We start from the raw sequence: 22006 nt of genomic DNA on the forward strand, positions 1-22006 counted from the left end.
ATTTCGCGATATCGTACCGATTAGTTCTGCTACCGACCAGGTAATAACTTAATCTGATTCCCTGGGCCATGGAAAAAAAGGGGTAACACGTCGTAAGTACTTGTGTATAAGCTGGCTTACGAGGAGTCTCCGACCACCAGTAATCGTTCACCAACCGTCGGCGTAATCCAACGATTCCAATGATTCGTACAACCTCCACCGATTAACTGTGGTCCGTTCGCGGTAAATTACGGGGTATGGCTCGAAGCACGCATCCCAAGCATATTTCATCCGATAAAAGGACGCGCGAGGCGTTTCTCAAATATACCCAGGGCCCCGGTTTTAATGGATGAACGCACACAGAACGATATCGTCGCGGCGAGGTGTGTCGGTTCAAGAATTTTCTGTCTGTTTTATTCAAGACGTAAGATTTTTTTATGCCTATTCTTTTTTGTTCATAGTCGCCATGAGGACGTCGCTGGTTCTACTGGTCTCGATCGTAGCGTTCGCGACCGCAGCACCTCTTCAAGGTGGCTTTAGCCTGAACGCCCGATTGTTCCCCCGGAGCAAGGACGAGACTTCAGTCTCCACGGAGACCGAGATTGTCACCGGCAACAAGGACGCGACCAATGAACCGGCAAAAAAGCAATCACAGAAGACCGACAGTGGAACGAAAGATTCGAGAACCTCGTTACCAGCCTCGATCCCCGGCAAGGATGATCGCGGGGAGAACAAGGAGGATGCAGCGCATCCGCAGATGCAGTCTAACGAGATCAAAGGCAGAACGGCGAAGAAAGGTCGGAAACACAAAGCGATCTTCGTCAACTATCCTGCCGTTTCTCATTTCGCAAATGTGCCTTACAACGTCGATTACACCGGTAATAGCTTCGACACGGAGGAAAGAGCAGTGGACGGGAACAGATACCAGGAGAGCAATATCTTTTACATTCGGCTACCACCAAGTCCGTACATGTTCGTTCCAGGTTTAGGCTATATCTCCCAGCCTCCGACTTATACAACATCTAACCTCCGACCTCAGATCCCATATGCTAAACCCTCAAGACCAAAACAACCTGTTAACCCATTCATCAAGCTTCCAATAGATTTCGTGAGCAACGGCAAACCAACGTCCGTCTACCAGTGGCAAAAGAAACCTACCAAGAAACCATCGGACAGTCCCATCACGAATTTGGACACTTTGTCAACGGATTTCGTCAGTAACGGGAAACCAACGTCGATCTATCAATGGCAGACCAATCTGAAGCCGATCAACCGACCCGACGACGTGGTCAACAACCTGGACAAGGGGCCCTACACTTTCAACGGCAAGCCCACCAGCTTCTTCCTGCTAAAGCCCGACGGTACCACCTCCGCCCGTCAGCCTATCCGGTATCCGGACTACCAACAGGATAATTCATACTATTGAGAGCACGAGCCTCGGCTCGTTGCTACCGAATCGTGGAACGGGTTCCACGTGATCCTGGAAATTGGTGGTCCGATTCAAAATCACGGGGCTGCGGTGCACGCGAAAGACTCGAGCAACCATAAGGAACGGTTGATATTGCCCTTGTGTGGAGTCTCCGGTCGAATCAATTGGACCAGTGGAATTAAGTGTTTGGGAACGTAGGGGAACCGTCGAAAGAAAGTCAAAAGGTACAATGGAAAATATCCATTAGAGTAATTAACGTCGATGGATATCTTTTGACTCTCCCTTATTAGCCCAGGCGATCCTGTTGCTCGTTGACGGAAAGAACAGCTCTGACAATTACGATGTTTTTTCAATTAGAAAAATATTTACGGCACCCGTTAGAAAGGGTTGGAATTCACGTTACCCGGGTGAGATTTATCGTTACCCCTGAAGTCAGCTACGCAATTTTCCCCTCGCAGACTTTTTTATGTATCGCTCGATAATTCACCCCGTGGTTGACATAGATTTACCGCGTTTAATTGGACCGTGTTATTAAGCCCTCGGTTCCTTCGAATTGAAACCGCGGGACCGGACGGACGTGTAATTATTATTCCGAATGTATAGCTCCTATTTAGTAAGTATCGATTATTTATATCGTCTACTATATACGTCAATTAATTTACGAGTTACGTATTTAATTACGTATTTCGTTACACACTATGGTCGAACCCAGAGAACGAGCACGTATCACGAACAATAAGAGTGATACGACGACTGTTTGCTCAAACTTTAACGTTACGTGTAATATGTAATTATTCAATTTATTATTATTTTTTTTTATAACAGCGGATGAACGTGATTCTAGTATTATCGTAATTGCCCCGTATTTAATGGTGTATTTATTTGCAGAACAAAGTCATATTTATGTTTCTCCTCTGTTAAGAATCCCGTCTTTTTTTTTTATAATACGTTGTACATATATATATGTGAGAAATAATATACGTGAAAGCTTTTGATCGTGAGGCTTACCTTCTTTCTCCAGACTGAAAGTATGAAATCTACGCTGGTTTTCTCGAATCCTCCGCGACGACGAGAAAACGTGTTTCATATGTTTCCTCCCCTTCTCGCGTAACACAAATATTGACTTGGGACGCGAGTCCGCCCCGGGATTATATCCTGTCTGGTTACGGGAATATGTGCTTCGCGATCGCACGCTACTTACTCAAAGGGATTGAAACCACCTCAACGATCACGATATAATGCCTTCCAGCGTCGTGGGGAAAATCGTCTCGGAAATAGAATCCCGTTGTGAATAAGAATTCGATCTCTCTGTAGACCGAATTAAACTTCAAGCGGGGGTAGGAACCGGCAAATAAATTTTCCATCCTTTAAAGCGAACGAAAAACTACTTAAAAATCTGTTACACTTGAACCTGTCTGTTCTGTTCTCTGATTTACAATCGAGCCAAGTTATGCAGAAACCTACAAACTCTCAAAATGATTTCAGATCATTGAGGGTTTATAGCTTCCTGCATAATTTGACCTAGTTGGATGCAAGCATTGATATTACAATATAAAGTATTTCATTGATTTTACGATAATTCATTTTTTAGGCACTTGAATTGACCCTATGTGTCAGTTATAAACAGTAAAATCATATTTAAAATACGAGTTTGAATACATTTTGTATCCACTGTACGTATTAGATACGATCATCCTTTCAACATAAGCTTGAAGTTTATTAATGAACAGAACAGCAGATTCTATCCCATAAAGAAAAGAAAAAACGATTACCTATCCGTTTCATCTAGCGATCTTTTTGCAGCTAACAGTAAAATGATTTCAGCTGGTGCTCCTCTGAAAATGATTAATCCACGTCAAGAGTGATAAATAAACGCGTCAAGGTAAAGTTCTAATCGAGACGCATACGACGGGCAAGGAAGGATTGTCTTACTTGTCATTCCCAAGTTACACACACGGTCCACTACCGAAAAATGTGGCCCTCGAGGCACAGGGCTCGTCTCTCGCTCTCGGCTGCTTGATATCATCGAAAAACCGTCGTAACGGGTTAACGAGTGGTTCTCATCCACCGCGACAGAAACCTCTTCCTTAAACTCTACGTACGATCCTCTTAGTGTAGGGTTATTTCCATAGTTTTCTATAACACTTACGTCCTAAAAGTTTAAAAAACAAACACACACGAAGTACCATTCTGCATTTTCACTGGGTCATTCTCACGCACAGCCATCACCGTACGTACGTATGCGTGAACAAAGTACTATAAATACTTTTATTCGCTACATTGAATGCCATGGTTTCGATACAATTGAGCTTCCTCCTATAACGTGTATATAGATATAATATATAATATAAGAATATAAAAAATGCTGCAGATTCGCCCGTGAACGATCGCTCACCGTTCGGAACCGTATTATGCATTCTAGTGGCCGTCACACCACGGAGCAATCGTTGGCGACGCGTGAAACGGCACATCAATACGATAGAAAAAGTATCCTGTGTAAACTTATAAAAATATATTGTACAAATCGAACGTAGCTGTGGGAAAACGATGGTCAATGCGTCGCCTAGTGAGATAAGTGGCACCGAAGATCGTTCCCTTACCGAACCTAACACCGAGTACAGTATTCCCTCGATACTAACGCGGCGCTGTCCCTTTTATCTTGAAGGAAACTCGACAGGAATCGGATTAGCGCAACGATTTTTTCTTGGATTAATACTGGTAATCGATATACTCTATTTTGATCTTATCAATCCCCCTTGTAGTGATCCTTCACACTTTCGATTTGCATTAGACTAATCTGACCTCCTCTATTCCACTCAAAGGGGCGTGACAGGTTACAGAATTCAAGAAGAGGATCGCGGTACATCCTCGTGCCATGGTCCTCGGTGGACCTGAACAGTATACAAGGTGTCCTATACGTTTCGGTGTAACAAGAGAATACTGTCGCACGAGAAATCAGGCTGGTACGATGCGTAGTTTCTTAAGCTTAACCCTAACTTTAAGGTTCCTCCTTTCAAACGAAAGGCTGCGACAACCTTAGACTAACCTCCTGAAAAAACACCTGCAACGGAACACGACTTGCAGGACACGCATGAATCTCGTGTAAGGACGATCAACCGAAAGATCCATATAGTCTCTTGTCTTTCTCTCTCCCTCCCCTCCCCGAATGGGTCTCCGATCGTCGTCATTACGAAGCAGTTCGGCCCTTGTTCTTGTCCTGGGCGGAGACGATACGCGCGCTACTTAGGCTAAACAAGTTCACGGGCCGTTAACACATAACATGATTACACACACACACACACACACACACACACACAGAAATGTGGTGGTGGACATGTGGTCGCTAGGATGGATTAAGGTAATAAAGGATGATAGTAGACGGGTTTGCGACTCTTCTCCATCACGTAGAACGCCTTCGGCTTCCCGTTTCCGGGGAAGTTCTTATGAATGCTGGTCGAGCCGGACTTGCCGGTGATTGGCGCATAGTACGACATGGCCGCCTTCTTCCGGTGTTTCTTCACCTTCGCCGTGTTTCGCGAGCCGTGAAGCTCGTTCGTCAGGTGAATCCTGTGCACGCCTGAATCGTTCAGTCTGTACGTTTTGTTGTTGTTAGTTTTCTTCAACGACGACGAATCCACCTTCGTATCCTCGTGTTCCGGATAACTGAGTCGCTTGTCGTTGTTCCTCACGTGTTTCGAGGTTCCTGCCTTCTGACGCGTGACGATTTTGTTGTTCTCTGAGCTATAGTATCTCTTGTTTTCTAGAACTTCGTGGCCAGTCTTCGAGATACCTTGACGAACCACTTCTTCAAAATTCTTCGAGGGGGAGCCTTGATGCTTCTTCGCGTCCTCGAGCTTCTTTTTGGTCTGATCGATCTTCAGCTGGGTCTGCAGCCTCTTCTTCTCGCTGATCCTCTTCATGACTGGCAGATTCCAGTGATAAATCTTCGCTGGTTTTCCATTTCCCTGAAAACCTACGGGGAAACTTGGCCCAGTGTTCGTTAGCTTCTCGTCCTTCGGTGACTTGTGCGGTTTCGTGATCGTGTAATAAGGCGGGCTAGCCGGAAGCTTGACTATGTAAACGTGACTGTCACGATGCCCGTGACGACGACTGTACGGCTGATGGATCCGTGTCTGGGTACCCAGTCCCGGCGGTTCAGGACCGGCTAAACGTTTCTTGTGGTGACCGTCGGGGATCTGAAGCGGTGCCAAACCGAGGCGATTCAGAATCGCCGCGTTGCTCGTGTGAACTGTTTCGTAATTCGAAGCGCCTTGCTCGCTTGCGATCGCCCCCATCAGGCTGGTGGTAAGTAGCAGCAACTTGTAGCTGAGTAATCTGAAAATCACAAACGATACAAGAGACATTAGAGAACAGGTGTAGTTTAAAAAGAACCTAACACGTGACGTTATGTAGTTTCAATATTTTTTCGTAGTTTTTTATGTAGTTTTAATATTTAAGTTTCAGCATCTTTCGCTAGATTGAATTTAGTAAATAAACTTCTTTTAATACAATAGTGCTATAGGTAGCTGAATTCGTCCTTCCGAAAGGAATAAGCTTGATTAGAAGCTCGAAATGCTTTAAATAATGAAAAAGGAAGAACAGTTGTAGAAAAACGGTTGAAAGAAAAATTTACAGGATAAGATCATTTCAGAGACTCCCGGGTACCGTCCGCGCGATAATCAGATCCTCGTAAGCATCGTCCTCGTGGAGCCTTGAACGGTAATTACACCTGACTGATTAAAAGTAGCTGGATGTACGACGATGGAAAACTGTCTTGCACGCGGACAGAATCTGTTTACACTCTGACCGCAGTGGAGAATCAGACGAAAGGATCGGAGGGAGCTTAAGAGACGATCCATCACCAGTGCCAAGTCGCTAGAGAGATCCAGAATAAAAAGAAACACAGCCATCCACCGACGACCTCGTCTACCAGGACCAGGCAGAGGCAACCCCTTCCGAGCGGATAGAAGAGAAGAGAGACTTTGAAGCCACCTGGCAGATCGTAAAGCAACGTGCACGGCGAAAGAGAGGAAGCAAAGAAAAGTATCATTGACCGTAAAACTGACGACTCTGCCAACGAGAGACGAGTGGAAATTTTACGAGCATCTGGGAAGACCTCTGAAGAACAGAAACAGAAGCGAGTCGCGTAAACTCCCGTGGATGTATCCGTGGTGTGTGTTCGAAACAGAACACTGTGTATAATATCGATCGTCCCGTCGAAATCCGTTCGCCAGGAGCCCAGGTTGTCGCCGTTAATGGCAAGAACGTACGATAAATCACCCTTCCCTCTTAATTACTCGATGCACACGCGGGCACCTAACCTTCGCTAATTATTCCCAGGTACGTTTTTTCCCTTTTTTCTTCTTCCACGGTGACGCTTCATGCATAATGCTCTGTGAAACGTGCGTTCCATTCCATTAACAGGGCTGGGTGCGCGCACGTTTCATCGGAACGGCCGTTAATTTTCAGTTCCGATGAAAAAGCACAGGGCAAAGACAACGCGATTTGCTGGACTATCATCGAAAGGTGTATGGAGAAAAACTGACGGAGAAGAATCTAGCTGGGACCGTTATGTCGTTACGCCATGATGAAACAGCGACACGGTATTTAACACTAAGTACATACACTTATAACTATTTGTTAGACACTTCTCGAATATGCAAATAAATATTATTCAAGAGGTTACGATAGACAACGTTCGGAGTCACGAGACGGAAGAAATTATTCCGTGAACCAGGAAAAAAAAACGAAACGAGAAACAGAATAATTAAATGTAGATACAGTTTTCGAGCGCGTTTGTATTTCGGAGAAATACGACGACGGGTTTTTGTCGATGACCAGCGTAAGCGGGTCCTGGGACGTCCGTCACGCGATGTGCATAAATTGATACGCCAGCCGGGCGCGGCGTCTCCCTCGTTGCAAAATTATTCCTACGTCCCATCTCCAGTCTCTCCGCATGGTCGTGCGGACAGTCGTGCGTGTTGGACGTGAAAGAGAGAAACGAGAAAAAAAGAAAGAAAAAAAAACAAAAAGGGAAATCACGAGGTCCGTTGAGACGGAGAATGAAACCGACTGGCAGGAGTAATAATATTCTCGGCGGGTATATTCGTCGTGCACATTTCGCGTGGTATTTAACACGAACCGGGGAAAGATGAACCGTTTCCGATGATTGAGACTAGACGTGCTTTTCTTCCAAGTTCCTTGAAACATTGGAAGTTGAACAAGGTGTACCTATACTGTTGGATGACCAATCTCGTGATTCACTGAAGGCCCTAACACTGACAAAAGTGATCAAGCTACATACTAGGTCCGAAAACAAATAAATTGGTAGGATGCGACATAAGGCAAATTTAGACTTTACATTGTAGATGTGCAAACGCGGATGAATCATCCACACAGAAAGGTGTAAAGATTATTTTCATTTGCACTGCACCCAAAGTGACCAGTGAACAAGATAGAGCCAGTACCTATACTTTTGATGAATTGAATGGATTGTAGGAAGTACAATACTTGTGTAAAAGTGAAAATTGGCCTTAAGGACTAAGGTCATCATCTCCCCCCATCAAATACGATGTACTTATAGTATATTTCCAGGAAATCTGCAAGAGCAGGAACAGTAGATACTCCAAATTGCTCTTCGGTATCACGTTCACCCCAGTTTACGAAACAGTCTTATATGTATACTCTTGTTGTACCCGTTTAGAAATACAGTTCTGTTATTGAAAATTTCAACTGTGTATTGATCTTTCGCGTATAGGTTTCCAACAGCGTATGTACCTATGTACGATCCAATCGTTCCCCACTAGCTACAATGGCTTGTTCACCGCGTCTTCTCTGGAATTTCGAGCCACTCACGCCACCATTAGTCGTATCTGCCCGTATCATCAACGCAATAAAAGTACGCGGACAGGATATACAGGGTAGCAAACTGGTATATCCTGAGTGAACACATTGTTCCACACAGACTCTGCTGGCAGACTTAACCCTTTAACGCCCAAACAGTACATGTACCTCATTTGTATTTTCACGGTGACTCTTCTAGAAATGTAATTTTCTAAATGTGACATATACGTCACACTGGGCGTTAAAAGGTTAAAAATCTCATCGAAATAAAAACGCGTATCTCCCATATGGTCTCTGTTTAAATGTCGAACCTACGACACTTACGGACTTACGCGTACACCGTAAATAGGAAGATGCCAGCGTCTTCCTATCGAGCAAGTAACTAACAGTAAGTGGGTATAAACGTCTAGACTACCGACACAACAGAGCCCATACTCTCGACGCGTAACCTCTCTCGCAAAAAGGCTTACCGATTACAATTCCGGTTGGCCGAACGGGGTAGAACACGATGTGCCCCATGTGTGTTGTTGCCGATCGGTAGTCCATTAACCGCTTGGACGTATTCGTCGAAAGTACACACATAAAAATACACACACACACACACACACACACACACACACACACACACGATTGGCAGGTTAGAAGAACGCGGAAGAAGAAGAAGAAGAAGAAGAAGAAGAAGAAGAAGAAGAAGGCTCGAGAACGCCGTGGGACGAGGTGGCTGCGCGACCCGAAGGGGCGAGGCGAGCCAAGATGATGAAAAAGAAAGAGACGGGAAAGAAGAAGACGAAGAGCCACCGCTGCAGCAGAATGAGGAGAAGGAAGAAAAGGTGGAGGTGGTGGAGGAGGTGGAAAGAGGGCCCCGGTGAGCACGTGCGTGTGCATACGAGTATGCGTGAGAAAAAGACTGACGGTTGAAGACGGCGTCGTCGGCAAACGTAGGATATATGTGTACCGAGAGAGAAAAAGACACAGGGCCAAACGTCGTCGTCGCGCCGATGGAATGAAAGATGAAAAGGAATACCAACGTGGTCTGGCATCTTGCGGTGAGCCGAGAGAGATTAATCTCTCATGATCATCGGGCCGGATCAACGTTTGCGGGTGCCTATAATCCCTCTTCTTCGGACCCTTGATTCAACCTGATCTAATGACTCCCGCTGTCGGACGGTTTAGCGCGATTTCTATACCCTCGTGCTACCCTCCTGTCTGTCCTAGGGACAGAGTAATTATCTTGATCTTGGCGTGAAAACGCTAGACAGCTAGAGATATTTCAATTTCTGAAGACAAGAGGTCTAACCCATAGAGACGTGTAATAGGGGAAGGTTTGCGAATTTAAACTATCGCCAAGATTGGACCACTACTATAAGTTGTCGCGTGTAATCAATTTTCCACCATATGGTATACAATATACCGGTGATTAAATCGCAAATTGTGCCCAATTTCCTAAAAAATATTCATACACAGCAGAATTCACGTGTTTCAGCCCGAGCCATAACGCGTCCGTCAAGCAAGATAAAGCACAGAGTCATTAGCCTGCAGTCAATCAGGTCCCGCTAACGTTCGGCTCGTTTCGGTGTACTTGTTATGTATGCACTACGGTAATTTACCCACGTGATTAACTAGGTCCATCGAGTTGTTTCGCGGTGTAAACGGCGCCGTTAAGTAGCCCGAGATTGAGGCCGTGTAACAAACTACACGCGCTAGTTTCCATCGAACTCGAATTCAATGAATCTTGCTAAGGGAGTAGGGATTGGAGGTGACGTCGATTGATTCAATAACGCGTCAGAGGCAAAGCTACATACTTCATAGGCCTGGGCGTCGCTTACTCGGAGCCACTTTTCATTACAAATTGGTTCTGATCACGTGAAAGCTTAAACGGGTGGATAACACGGCCATGTGCGCGCTCTCGGTGATTGTTCGTTTCACCGCGAGGCGAAATGCCTCGGTGGTGTAGAGGGTTTAACAGGGAGAACAGGTAGGTCTCGACGAGACGTCTGGTGGTGGTTGCCAGGAGGGAGTTGTAATAGCCCACCTAGCCTGTAATTTCTGTCCTGGTCGAGTTAATATTCGACTGAGAGAGAGAGAGAGAGAGAGAGAGAGAGAGAGAGAGAGAAAGAGAAACCAACTACTCGCCACCCAGGGCCTAGAAGGTATACATTCACATATGTATAAGACTCTCTCTCTCTCTCTCTCAGAGTCAGCGTGACTCATTCGTGGTGATTTAACAGGTTGACGCCGATTCAGTCCCTGACCTCACTGACAGCGTTAGGGACATTATTGACTACAATGCGTCAGCGGATCCGGCTAATTGGAACGCAAATATGCAGAGCGTCCTCCCTCATCAATTCTGTGTTTTGCCTAATTGCGCTCGCTAACGAGCATCCTTTGGCTAACTAAAAAGCGGTTGTTGCTTTATCGAGAGCACCGACCGACATCCTATGTTTTCTATATCTAACGGTGATCAGGTGATTTCCGTTTGATCGGGGGAATAACCTTACTTCATGGAAGATTTTCCGTGACTTTGCAATTAAATTGGTGTTCCAAAACTATTGTATGCACGCTGAATTTATAAGTTTCGAATAATGTACATATCTGTGACTCACGATGAGGATAAGGTACCTGTGATAAGTGGTGTTATAGATGTAGAAACAAAATAAGCGCTTCGAAGTGAGGGTTAATAAAATTTCATGCGTTTGTTGTGGATTTTTTAGCAGGACCGTAATACTTTGAAACACCAAGTTTACCTACTACACTCGATACTCTACACGCTCTCGAGTATCTCCCGGTGTCAGACGACGAAATTAATGAAAAAAAAAATCCAAAGCGGATAATCCACATGGAATTCCACAAGGATACCACGAAACATATTTCAGGTTACAGGACGGTGATTCTCCGTGTGTATCGGAATGGGTCGAGCCACGAGAAGAGCTTTCACGGTCAAGGATCCTGCCTGCTACGTTAATCTCCGAGGTTGGACGCGGGAGGATCATTCGGTGGACCAGACACGACGTGGGATTAAACCGTGGCAGGACGCGCGAGAACCGAAGGGAGTTTGTTCACCTTGGCGATGCTATAGTCGAGGCGAAGACTCTAGAGACGCTGGTCGTGTCCTCGCCTGGAACGGAGAGGCGGGTACACCCTTGTCGCCCGTGCGAACTCGCCACACGTGCTCGTACGCCTCCAATCGCACACGACTATTGTATGTGTATAATACACGTGTCAGAGGAGGAACGGGACGCTTCACGTGTGTATTATCCCAGCAGGAAACGCAGAAAGCCACTCTACGACTAACAGGAGGCGAGGCTGTCCGAGTCCCCTACTAGCTTGGAGATTAGAACGATTTTAAATGTATTTCGAACGATTTTAAATGTCTGCCTCAGTTAATTACGTTCCTTTACTCGAATCTTTCAGGTAAGATGCACCAAGCAGGAACCTGGATGATTAATACTAACACAATAAGAAGAAAATTTAAGTAGTATTATCATTGGTATAACTACAACAGAATGTACACCGAACCTCCCATAAAACAATAATTTCCATCAATGCGATTCTAATCCTTCTAATACGAACGTAAAACAGTCTACATGGTACACGTGTCAAAGTACCGGGTAAAAAGGCGTGTGATCTTCGTGCGTGTAATGGTTCGCGTCTCGTTTCGCACGCAACGCTGATTGTTATAAATTACACTAATCTAATCGTTCGTCAGCCGGTTAGTCGCTATCGAAACCGCGGCATCGCATTGGCACACGGGATGGTATCGGAGAACCAGTCCATGATTTCGTCCATCGTGATGCGCGTCGAGGAGTGATTTTATGCTATCTCATCTGGAAACAATTTACGATACAATCGGATCAATAGATGGGGGGAGGGGGCAATAAATGTCGATAAAGTACAGGAAAAGGAACGGCTCGCATGAATCGATCCTCGGTAAATGGAATTGATGCAGAAGAAACGCTAGTATAAGTGATCAGGAAAATAGAGATGTACTCGATTCTGATATACATATACAAAGTTGTTGCACAGCCGATGGGGCAATGATGACAATATAATAAATAGATTTTGGTAATTGCAGGGCTTACAACAAGTAACTTGCGTTTAGACACGACTAACAAGGAGTCCTAGTTAGGTGATCCCCACCGATTTTTTTAGTTTTCACAATATAATATTTGATGGTATGCAAGGGAATAACTTTAATCCCCTAATTGAACTTTGTACAAAAGGAAAGTGACACGATGATGAGTAAGATATTTAAGAAACAGCGGCTAAATAGTAGTTATCGGTCTAACGCTCTATTAATTCATGACTAACGGAAGGCTGGTCGTCCAACAATGTATCGGGAAACTGCGAAGAGCATCCTGACACGATTCGACGGTTGGTGCCTACTCGTGTGTCCATCCAGGAATCGGTAATTTCCCGCACCTCACGCGATCGTCGCTGACAACCTGCTATCACCGCAGGTGGTACCCGTAATCATGGATCAAACCGAAGTAAAGAAAAAAACAAAGAAAAAACGTTAATTGCAATTGAGCCTGATAGATGTCCAAGAAGAGGCGCGTAGCCTCGGCTCGAAATGACAGTGATCAGCAAGAATGAATGCGTGCCGTGGAATTCAGCTGTTAGAGGACGTGACTGAAATAATTTATTGATTTCCAAGGATAAACGATGCTTTCTGTACACGCGAAACGACGTCATAACCGAACATGCGTACATCTCGCGTTACGTGCCGGGGCGGTAGCCTAGGAGAGAAACAAACGGCGGACGTACCCGTCCATAAATCTCAATGCAACCGAATTCGTTTGGCCCGCGCCAGACTCGCAATATTTATCGCAATTAACTCCTTCCTCCCGACTATGAGTCTCCTGACCTTGCACGCTTTGGAATTACTGTTGTCGTTGTCGAGAAAACAAACGTTTGATCAATTATTCGATCGATTGGACTTTGAGTGGAGTCCAAGGCAGATGGTCTGTCACACGTTTGATTCTTGGAGGAGGATTTATAATTTATAATTTATAATAGGTTTTTGTATCTATTATGATTTTAGTACGATCCTCAGTCAGAAATATTTCAAGTTGTCCGATTCAGGCCTGATTCATACTTGAAAAGACTACATAGTACCCCAGACCGTAATCTATCTCCACTACCCCTGGTGTCCTCGAATGAATTCAATCCTCGCGAAGGTAACCGTTGTCTTAACTTCCGTACACCAACCCCGTTCGTTCCCCCCACGCAAACGAATTGTTCCGGCATTCTAACCATAGTTTCTAACCTAACGCAAGGATTCCATTGAATTCACTGTCCCCTCAGGATAGAATCTCCTCCACACCAGTGGTTACTTTCCGGGCGTACAAAGCTCACACGAAACATTCTCCGTCTTTAAACGGAGCGGTTCATAAATCAGCCACAGGGGGAGTGAATTATCATGGAAATTCTCAGTCGCGTTTCATCACTTTTCAATTATGTCTCCCCACTCGACGATCGAAAAGTGGCCTGAGAAGTCGTCTCCTCTATAATTATTCTCGCGGATAGTCTTACAACCCACGCGATGATCGCGAACACGATCTCGTGGCTATGTTGGATGATCTACCTAAGTAACTATTGACTTTGATACACTCTATGAATAACCCATGGATACCCCAAAACCATGCAAGTTTGGTCTGACACATTTCTTTCTATCGCCAGTAACAGCGAAGATATTCAGGTGGCTGTTACACTCGATCCCGCGACTCGGAACCCAACAACGAAACGAACCTACTTCTCCTCTAGACTCTAGACCAACAGAAAAACGAAACGATCCTCCCCTCCTTGGTTTTGCAATATCGTTTTCCGCTCCACGGTAAATGAGTTTGCCAGGTATAGACGAGCACAGGCGTTTCGATTGAAATTTATATCCGGATCGGTCACGGCAATTGTTATTTCATGAACGAGCAGGAATTGCTGGATCGTCTGGTCGCGAACAATTCCAATTATCCAGCTAGGTCGTTGCACGTTCACCATGATGGAGCCCATCAATTGTCACCGACATTAGTCGACGATCGGTACACCTTTACGTATCCCCTCAGGTTGCTCGTTAATGCATTTTCTCGAGGAAGAGCATGCCCTTTCCGACCCGATAACCGAGGAGAGCACCTTTCTTGGCCACCACGAACGGTCTGTCCACCGATGAGATACGTGGAAATCCCCTTGAATTCTCGCTAGAACGATCGTAACCGGTTGCCGACCGGTTTACCGGTAAAACCTACTCGGTTTCCCTATGAGCATACATGTGTACATATATCTATATGTATGTATACGTATACACACGGGAAACGAGATTCGACGTGGTCACGTTTGGCAGGTGACGCGAACAGAACGTACAGTGAACTCGTGACATACTTCGGTCACGGTCACGGCTCTACGCGAATGTTCGTCAATTTCACAGAAGCAGATTGAAAACGACGGTGTTGCTTGTGTGGCCATAATTCAGTGTGGTGAAACGAGACGAACAATATCTCACTCGTTTTTGAAGATACGATAAATTGTCTACTATTAAATTGTACAATGTTATTTCGATGGAAGGGGCAAGTACTGTTATGGACAAAAAAATATTTCTGCCGGTTAAACTTTACAAATTTTCTAGAAGATGATCTGTTCGTGATCAGGAAACCCATTTAGAAGCTATCTTAAAGGTAGCCGTGTGTGGTTGAGTGTATCCCTAATCAGGTGACGATTCTCTGATCGATCGTACCTGGTTACTACACATTCACCAAGGTCACACAGGTCGGAGAAATGAAGACTCGATCATAAGAGGCAGAGTGGTTGATTAATGGGTCGGCCGAACGAGAGAGAAATCGAAAGTAGAGAATGGTTCGACGAGAAGGGGGAAGGAAAAAATAGAAGAAAGAAGCGAAGGAACACCGTGGGAGAGCATCATCGATTCTACGTAGCGCAGACACCGCCTTATACAGAGTGGAACCCTCCCTTACGGCCCATTAAATCCACACGCGCCTGCCAAGAAATCGTAGAAAGATAGAGAGAAAAAAAATACCACGGCCGGGAATAGGAAGAGTCCACAGAAGCACGCGTTTATACGACCATCGTTGACAACGAAGGGGATACGTGTGTCGTAAGTCGTGATTCCCTCCCCAGGATCAGGAAATGGTCACCGCCTTTTTCATGTTCATCGAAATTTCATTCGTTCGTTTCCTAGTAATCTCTCGCCAACGACAAATTAACCTGTCGGACTGTGTGTACAATTGGAAGCAACGATTTTTTTCAATCCTGAATCAACGTTGTTGGAAAGGGGATCCATTCTTATTCGTTGCAATCACGCACATTGTTGTAAGAGTGATAATTTATGTAACGGGGTAAATTCTTTGGTAGAGAAGACAGTGGTAAATAGGAAAATTCGATACAAAGAAAAAACAAACAGGAATTATCTAGGATCCGTAAGACCCAAACCAAAAACTAGTGTCCTTTTCCACTTTGGCCGAACCACTAAAAGAACATAAAAGCCCTTCATAGGATCCTGGATGTCATTCACCACTAATTCAAGTTTTCATACGTTTCACCCAAACATTTTAAAGACCAATACTTTTACTTTACACTGAAACTTTTAAGACCAATTCTCGAGACAGTCGGTGTTCGCGGCGTTTGGACGCGTGCAATTCAACGGCTGATTTGATATGTAAAATTGTTCGCTACGTGGAAAACCGCCTCGAAACCGTCCACGCCGGTCACGGATTGCGCTTCCCGGTACGTGCCATGAATGCTGAAAGAAGTGTTCGATTCTATGGAAAAATGGCCGGCGGAATGAGACACAGTCAAAAAAATATTTTCCATTCGGCTGCCCTATTCTGTCGCGATTTTTCGTTTGCTAAAACAGCGCCTGCAGGATACTTACCGCTTAGTACACTTCGTAAATTTCATACAAAATATTTTTACGTTTCTACAATTATAAAAGATAATCGAGGGATCACACTTGAACGAGACACCCTGTATAAAATCACTTTCCTGATGTTGTAAGTTTGCACGGGAGTATCGCGAATAGATCGGATAATTTGATTAGAGAGGAGATAACGTCCGATATCTAAGAACGATAAAATCGTCGACGGTACACATATATCTAAGCTGGATCTGAGACGATAAAGGAGCCTTCAGCCCCCCCCCCCTTTTCACCGTGAAAGTGACGTGCGGCGAATTGCAAACCAGGATCCTGGGCGGAAGAAGGAGCACGAAGAGGGACACAGCGAAGGGCCTCCCTTCGTATTTCCATCGATCGTAAATTCACCAGCCATAAACGTATATCTCGCCATTAGATTCCGCGCCGCCCGCGTCGCGTGTTCCTCGAGAACAGTGTAGGGTAGGGTGTATTTTCACTGACATCGATTATTGTTGCGTCGACTTTCGACCTAAGACTGTAGAAGACCGTACTTGGAAAAACGACTCTCCTCACGAAACCATTTAAATCGAATCGCGTCTTGGTGGACTACCTATTGAAATTTTCCCTCTTGTCTGGCGCGCCTCCCTCCCCGCCCCCCTCCCGACATCGTTATCGAATAATTCACGGAAACGATATATAATACACAACATGATCTACTACCCTCCGATTGCTTTCTTTCTCTCCCCAACATCCACCCCGGATAAAAAGCGCGCCCCGAACGAAACGGAATCAAGCTACCATTAAGAAACACTAGGTTCCTCGAAGAGAAACCCCTGAAAGGTAATTTACCCGGTTGCACGTTCACTCCCTCCCGTCAACGCGGGCACAATAGAGCTGCCGATGTGTCGAGGGTCTGGAAAACGTCGTATCGAGAGAGAGAGAGAGAGAGAGATATTCGGACGCGAAACTACGGCTTCCAGGAGGTTCACAATAGGGTGGAAACCTAGAGAGAGAGAGAGAGAGAAAGAGAGAGGGAGATAGACGGTAAGTGGTCTCGTCCGAGGGAAAAAAAATACGAAGTGTCGATATTTGGTCTCCATCGAATAGTCTCCTCGTGAACGAAAAAGCAGAGTGTATAAAATCAGAGAAAAAAAGTGGACACGGAAGAAAACGGTGAGGAATTTCAAGAGTGCACAGTGACGGAGGCAAGAAAAGGGGATACCTACGCAGGACACGTCAAACAATATGGCCCTATCCCATGAGAAGACCATGGGCAGAGTGGGCTATTGTTTTGGTCACGTATACCCTTCTCTCCATTTTGCCCTATAATAGACTCGAATATCACCCACCAAAAGCCCCTATATCTCGTGCACATTCATTCAACGTGTGTGTGTGTGTGTAACATCCTGAACATTCTGAAACGTTCCGTGGAACCTGTTACTTAAAGCCAGATTTCTTTTTTTACTTTTCGCTTCCTCTATGCAGGTATCTCTCTGTCTCTCTGCCCTGCACCGGTGAGCACGTTAATTGGCGCATAGTTAAGTATTTATAGGTCCACGAACCGCTAATTAGCTAATTGGATTATTGCGTTTCACGAATGATAAAGGAATGTCTCGAACCTCTGGCAATTAACAGCAGATAATGATAACCGTCGTTGCGAGGAAATGACTATTAATCCAGGAACGTTTGTAAACCAGAATGGCCTTACGATCAATCCCCTGGACCCATTCAGTGAACAAGATAATTCTGCCGTCGAAGAATTTGTCAAAGTGTACGTACGTACGGAGACCAATTGGCAAGCCTTTGGCTCCTCTCACGAGGCATCGACTTCTCGGCGAACCGAGAGAGACTCTTGGCGCAAGCCTTGTAATTGGCTTCGGTTCGGTTCTGGGACTGCAGAAGGAAGTGTCTTTCTTCTTGTACGAGTAACGGGGTAACAGTGGCTCTCAAAATCCTCTCTTTTTACCGGCTACCAGACGCCAATTTCATATCCAGTAAAACAGTATGTAAATTGTACAAGTCGAATTAACTCAATTAAGTTAGTAGTTTTTGTACCTATTGTATACTAAAATAAAGGGTTAATGGTTTCAGAAGGGAAGTACTCGAATTTTTTCTAGATCGCAGTCATTATTTTGCTGAGCAGTATAGTAGCCAGTTACGGTTCTAATATGTCTAACTTACGACCTCGAGGTGAACTTGAACATTGAAGAAATAATGAAATCAATGTTACAAATGCTCAAAGTGACGTCCATCGGTGGCGATACACATTATTACAAGAAAATAATACTCCGAAGGTCCCATTTCACCATCCAAATTACCGTACTTAAATAAACTCAATAATGAAAGAGTGCAATAACCGAATGATAGAGTATTAAGTAGCGAAAATTCTGTTCGAATTATTATACTAATAAAATGAGAGGAGCTTTGGGAATTCGATAAGGTGCGTCTAGAAACGCGCGGCGAGGCGAGACTGTTAACGGAACATTATGCGGCGTGCTGGGCAGGTCGATAAAACGAGGAAGCGTAAGTAAACGCGATCCGAGGAATCTCGTTCTCGCGTCACTTCTATTTTTTTTCTTCCCGCGGGGAGAACTTCCGTTTTCACAGCCGAGAGGAGATCGAGTTCTTCGTGGATTTGAACGCGATGAGAGGTGTTGAGGAACTATGCAGAACACGATGATAGCCCCCTGTCGGTCGAGTGTGACACAACGATCGTTCGACAGGAATGCTGAAAGCGAAGAAGCAAACGAAGGAATGCACTTTCGTTCTGCAAACTGGGGAATTTCAATGGGTCCTCTGTCTAGCTGGCTGGACTATCGTCACTTTCCCGGTTCACGGATGAATGAAACGTCAGTATTGAAGAACTGAGTAAAGATTAAAGTTTGAAAAGTGTGACTCAATACACACTCCGGTGACTCGTTTTGTTACGCAAAGAACATTGAAATTACGTGTTTGATGTCCATGAACAACTATAAGTAAGGTGGATAGTACAGAATGAGTGGTTCTCTGGTCGGAATAGTTCGAGTTCCGGGGACAGTTCGGTCGCATCGCACAGACATCCAAGTTTGGCGATTTAATAAAAAGAAACCGAGCAACGCGCGCGATCCTTTCCAAGGAAATGCAATCTAAGGAAAGGAAGAACAGGAAGCGGACGAGCTGCACCTGAGAGAATTCCGCGTAGTCCCCGTAAGAGGGTCTCCCCAGAGTGTACGCACGCGGTGTCCTCGATGGAACTGAAGGGAAAAGGTAAAAACGGGAGATTGTTTGATTAAAAAAAAGTCTCGCACAGGGTGGAACGGAGATAAAACTGCGAACGAGGAATCTTATGGGAGTTTGTATCATGTTTCCACATTATATTCCCTACAAAAAAAGGATAAATTATATTCCCTACAAAAATGTGGTTAGTTTTTATTTTAACCACAACACATAAGGACAGCAAATTGTAGGGTGGTTTTGTAGTTAAGTCACGCGATGAAGTGAAAAATGTCTACATCATCCTAACATCAATCCTTATTCGATGAAAAATACACTAGCTTGTTTTCGCATTTCTTATAGTTATTCGATACGTCTTCCTTTCATTTCGATACAAAACTCGTACTGCCCCTGTTGTCCATCCATCCATTTTTTACTTCACGCGGTGAATACTGTCCGCTCCTGTATTCACAGACCCTACTTTGTGAACACCCTGTATAAAATAGAGAGTATCCGTGGAGTATACTTTTCGATCAATTCCGAAATCCCAGGTTTCCAAAAACGAACAGTGCATCAATTTATAATTGAACCCCCCAAACAATGTCGAGTCAGCGCTTCTAGCCGAGGTGGGATATCAATTGGTAGGCGCTGCTCGAAACTTTTCCATCAAACTTAGAAAATTACATCTCTCTCGAGCCTCTCTATATTATAGGTCCCGAATAGCACGCGCTCCTGCTACCTGCAGCGCCTCGTAACGGCGCAAGATTCAACCGGAAATTATTGTCCCCGTTCTTAGACAGCCGAAATGGGATGGGTGGGGCTCGACAATAGACTCCTGCACCTGTTAACCGAGAACCTCCGAGGATGCTGGGTAGATTACACTTGAAAATCCAATTCTCCACCCAATAAACCCGGCCTATTCTATTACAGCCTGCGCCACGGGGCACATTGATACTTCCTTATTGAACACTAGACACGTGCGACGAGACCACGACGACGCATTCTTGGCCCAGCATCTCTCTTTTCGAACGGATTCCCATCGACGCGGTCAGGTTCACGGTCAGATCTACGCTTCCTGGCTACCTGATCCGACACTTAACGCCTACGGGACGACTCTCAAAGAACGTTCGAGAGATGCATTCCTATTCTTGTGGTGGAATGATTCCATTTTCGATACGTTCACTCTGCCACGAGGAGCTTTGTGAAAGTCGCATCGGGCCCACGACTGTGTTGTTACGAATCGAAAGGTCGAAACCATGCCCTCGTAGCCAGTTCCAGCAAGTTTAAAGGAAATTTAGACTTTACATTTTCTTTCACAATTGCTTTACAGGTGAGTCGGCCCATTTGGGAACGTCACCGTGTCATATAACTTCAGATAACGTCTTAAAAGTGGATCCCCTTCTACAAACGAGCACCACCACGAACAACGTTCTTCCATACACATTGACTCTCTATTTCCTCGCGATCCCAGAACACAGAGGTGGCAACCACGTACACTGATCGTCGTTGAAAGCCATGGAAACAATAGAAAGCCGCGAAGAACTGAAAGGGGCTTGGGTTCGAAGTGAAAGAAATCGAAGGCAAAGGCAAAACTGACGAAGAAAGAAGAAACAGGGTGGAGACAGAGAAAGATAGAGTTCGGAACATCCGCTGGCTGTTATTTTCTTTTTTTTTCCTTCCACCCCTTTCCCGCCCTCCGCCATTTGTCTCAAGAATCCCCTTTGCTTTCCTTTCCGTTCCCTCTCTTCCCCTGGGGTCTTCCTGCCGCCAGGACCTAACACGAGTCCCCATTCAAGACGTCCACGACGCAAGAAAAAAGGAGGCAAAAGGGACTTCTTCGGTCGGGGAGTCTAAACTCGCCAGCTGAACCGGCTCCATTCCACGTCCGATCGCGATTAACAAATCCCATTATCCTTGGAGGCGGATCGTCAGACGTACGGAACACATATACACATCGTAGACTGTTTCCCGTCGATCGGATTGGGAAATTCGCAATTCCCGTTACCGTTTCGCGACTGGGATTACGCAACACGTCGCGGAATTACTTCGAAGGGCTTGGAAAAACTCATCTTTCGTGAGTCAGGTGTGTCGAGAGACACGAGACGATATTATATTTAAAATATCGATATTTAATGTAACGATGTACATTCTAGTATCGATACTCTTAACCCATAAATATCGACATTTTGGTGCAACCGCTGCATTTACTGTAACGTAACAGATCGTAAGGAAAATAGACCGATCGCGAGCTTGCCATGAAGTTTGCGATTGGTCGATTTCTTGTCTACACTGTTACACCTGAGAATCTGCCTTAATAAATATCTACTTAAATAAACGATATATCGTCATTTTTGAACACCATTCTTACCCTTGTGACTCTTACTTGGCGGTTAATTCGGAATAAGATCGACGAAAAATTAAGATCGACGGCGGGAACGATTCACGAAAATGAAAGACGGTGGATAAAAGCTCGAAGAATTACGTCAGTCGGTCGGCCCGTTTTATGACGGAAGAGCACGTGAAACGTAATTGCAAGGCCGCTGACGCGAAATTTGCACGCATTGCCCAAAGCCCTCTTCCTCCGTTCCCAGAGATCGTTAATCCCGCTGCTGGCTAGGCCTCTAACCCTGCCATTACGTATCTTCGGCAGTAAAGTCTTTGATTACACGTTACGCGGCGAGGTGAAATTCGGGGAGGGGGGGGGG

General features: G+C 45.2%; 2 protein-coding genes across 2 annotated transcripts in view; one reads left to right on the top strand and one right to left on the bottom strand.

Annotated features, from left to right (window-relative positions):
• The first annotated feature begins 445 nt into the window (after positions 1-445).
• Positions 446-1405, top strand: LOC107191864. The gene has a single exon (XM_015581003.1). It carries the CDS (start codon positions 446-448, stop codon positions 1403-1405), a length of 960 nt encoding a protein of 319 aa, XP_015436489.1.
• A 3348-nt stretch (positions 1406-4753) lies between these two features.
• LOC107191863 overlaps positions 4754-22006 on the bottom strand; it is a 27349-nt gene continuing 10096 nt past the window's right edge. The window contains exon 2 of the mRNA XM_015581002.1: positions 4754-5743. Within this exon, the coding sequence (XP_015436488.1) occupies positions 4762-5743 (982 nt within the window). The 3' untranslated portion in view covers positions 4754-4761. The remainder of the gene's footprint in view (positions 5744-22006) is intronic.

Source organism: Dufourea novaeangliae, unplaced genomic scaffold (genome assembly GCF_001272555.1).
Source record: "Dufourea novaeangliae isolate 0120121106 unplaced genomic scaffold, ASM127255v1 scaffold270, whole genome shotgun sequence".
Lineage (NCBI taxonomy): Eukaryota > Metazoa > Arthropoda > Insecta > Hymenoptera > Halictidae > Dufourea > Dufourea novaeangliae.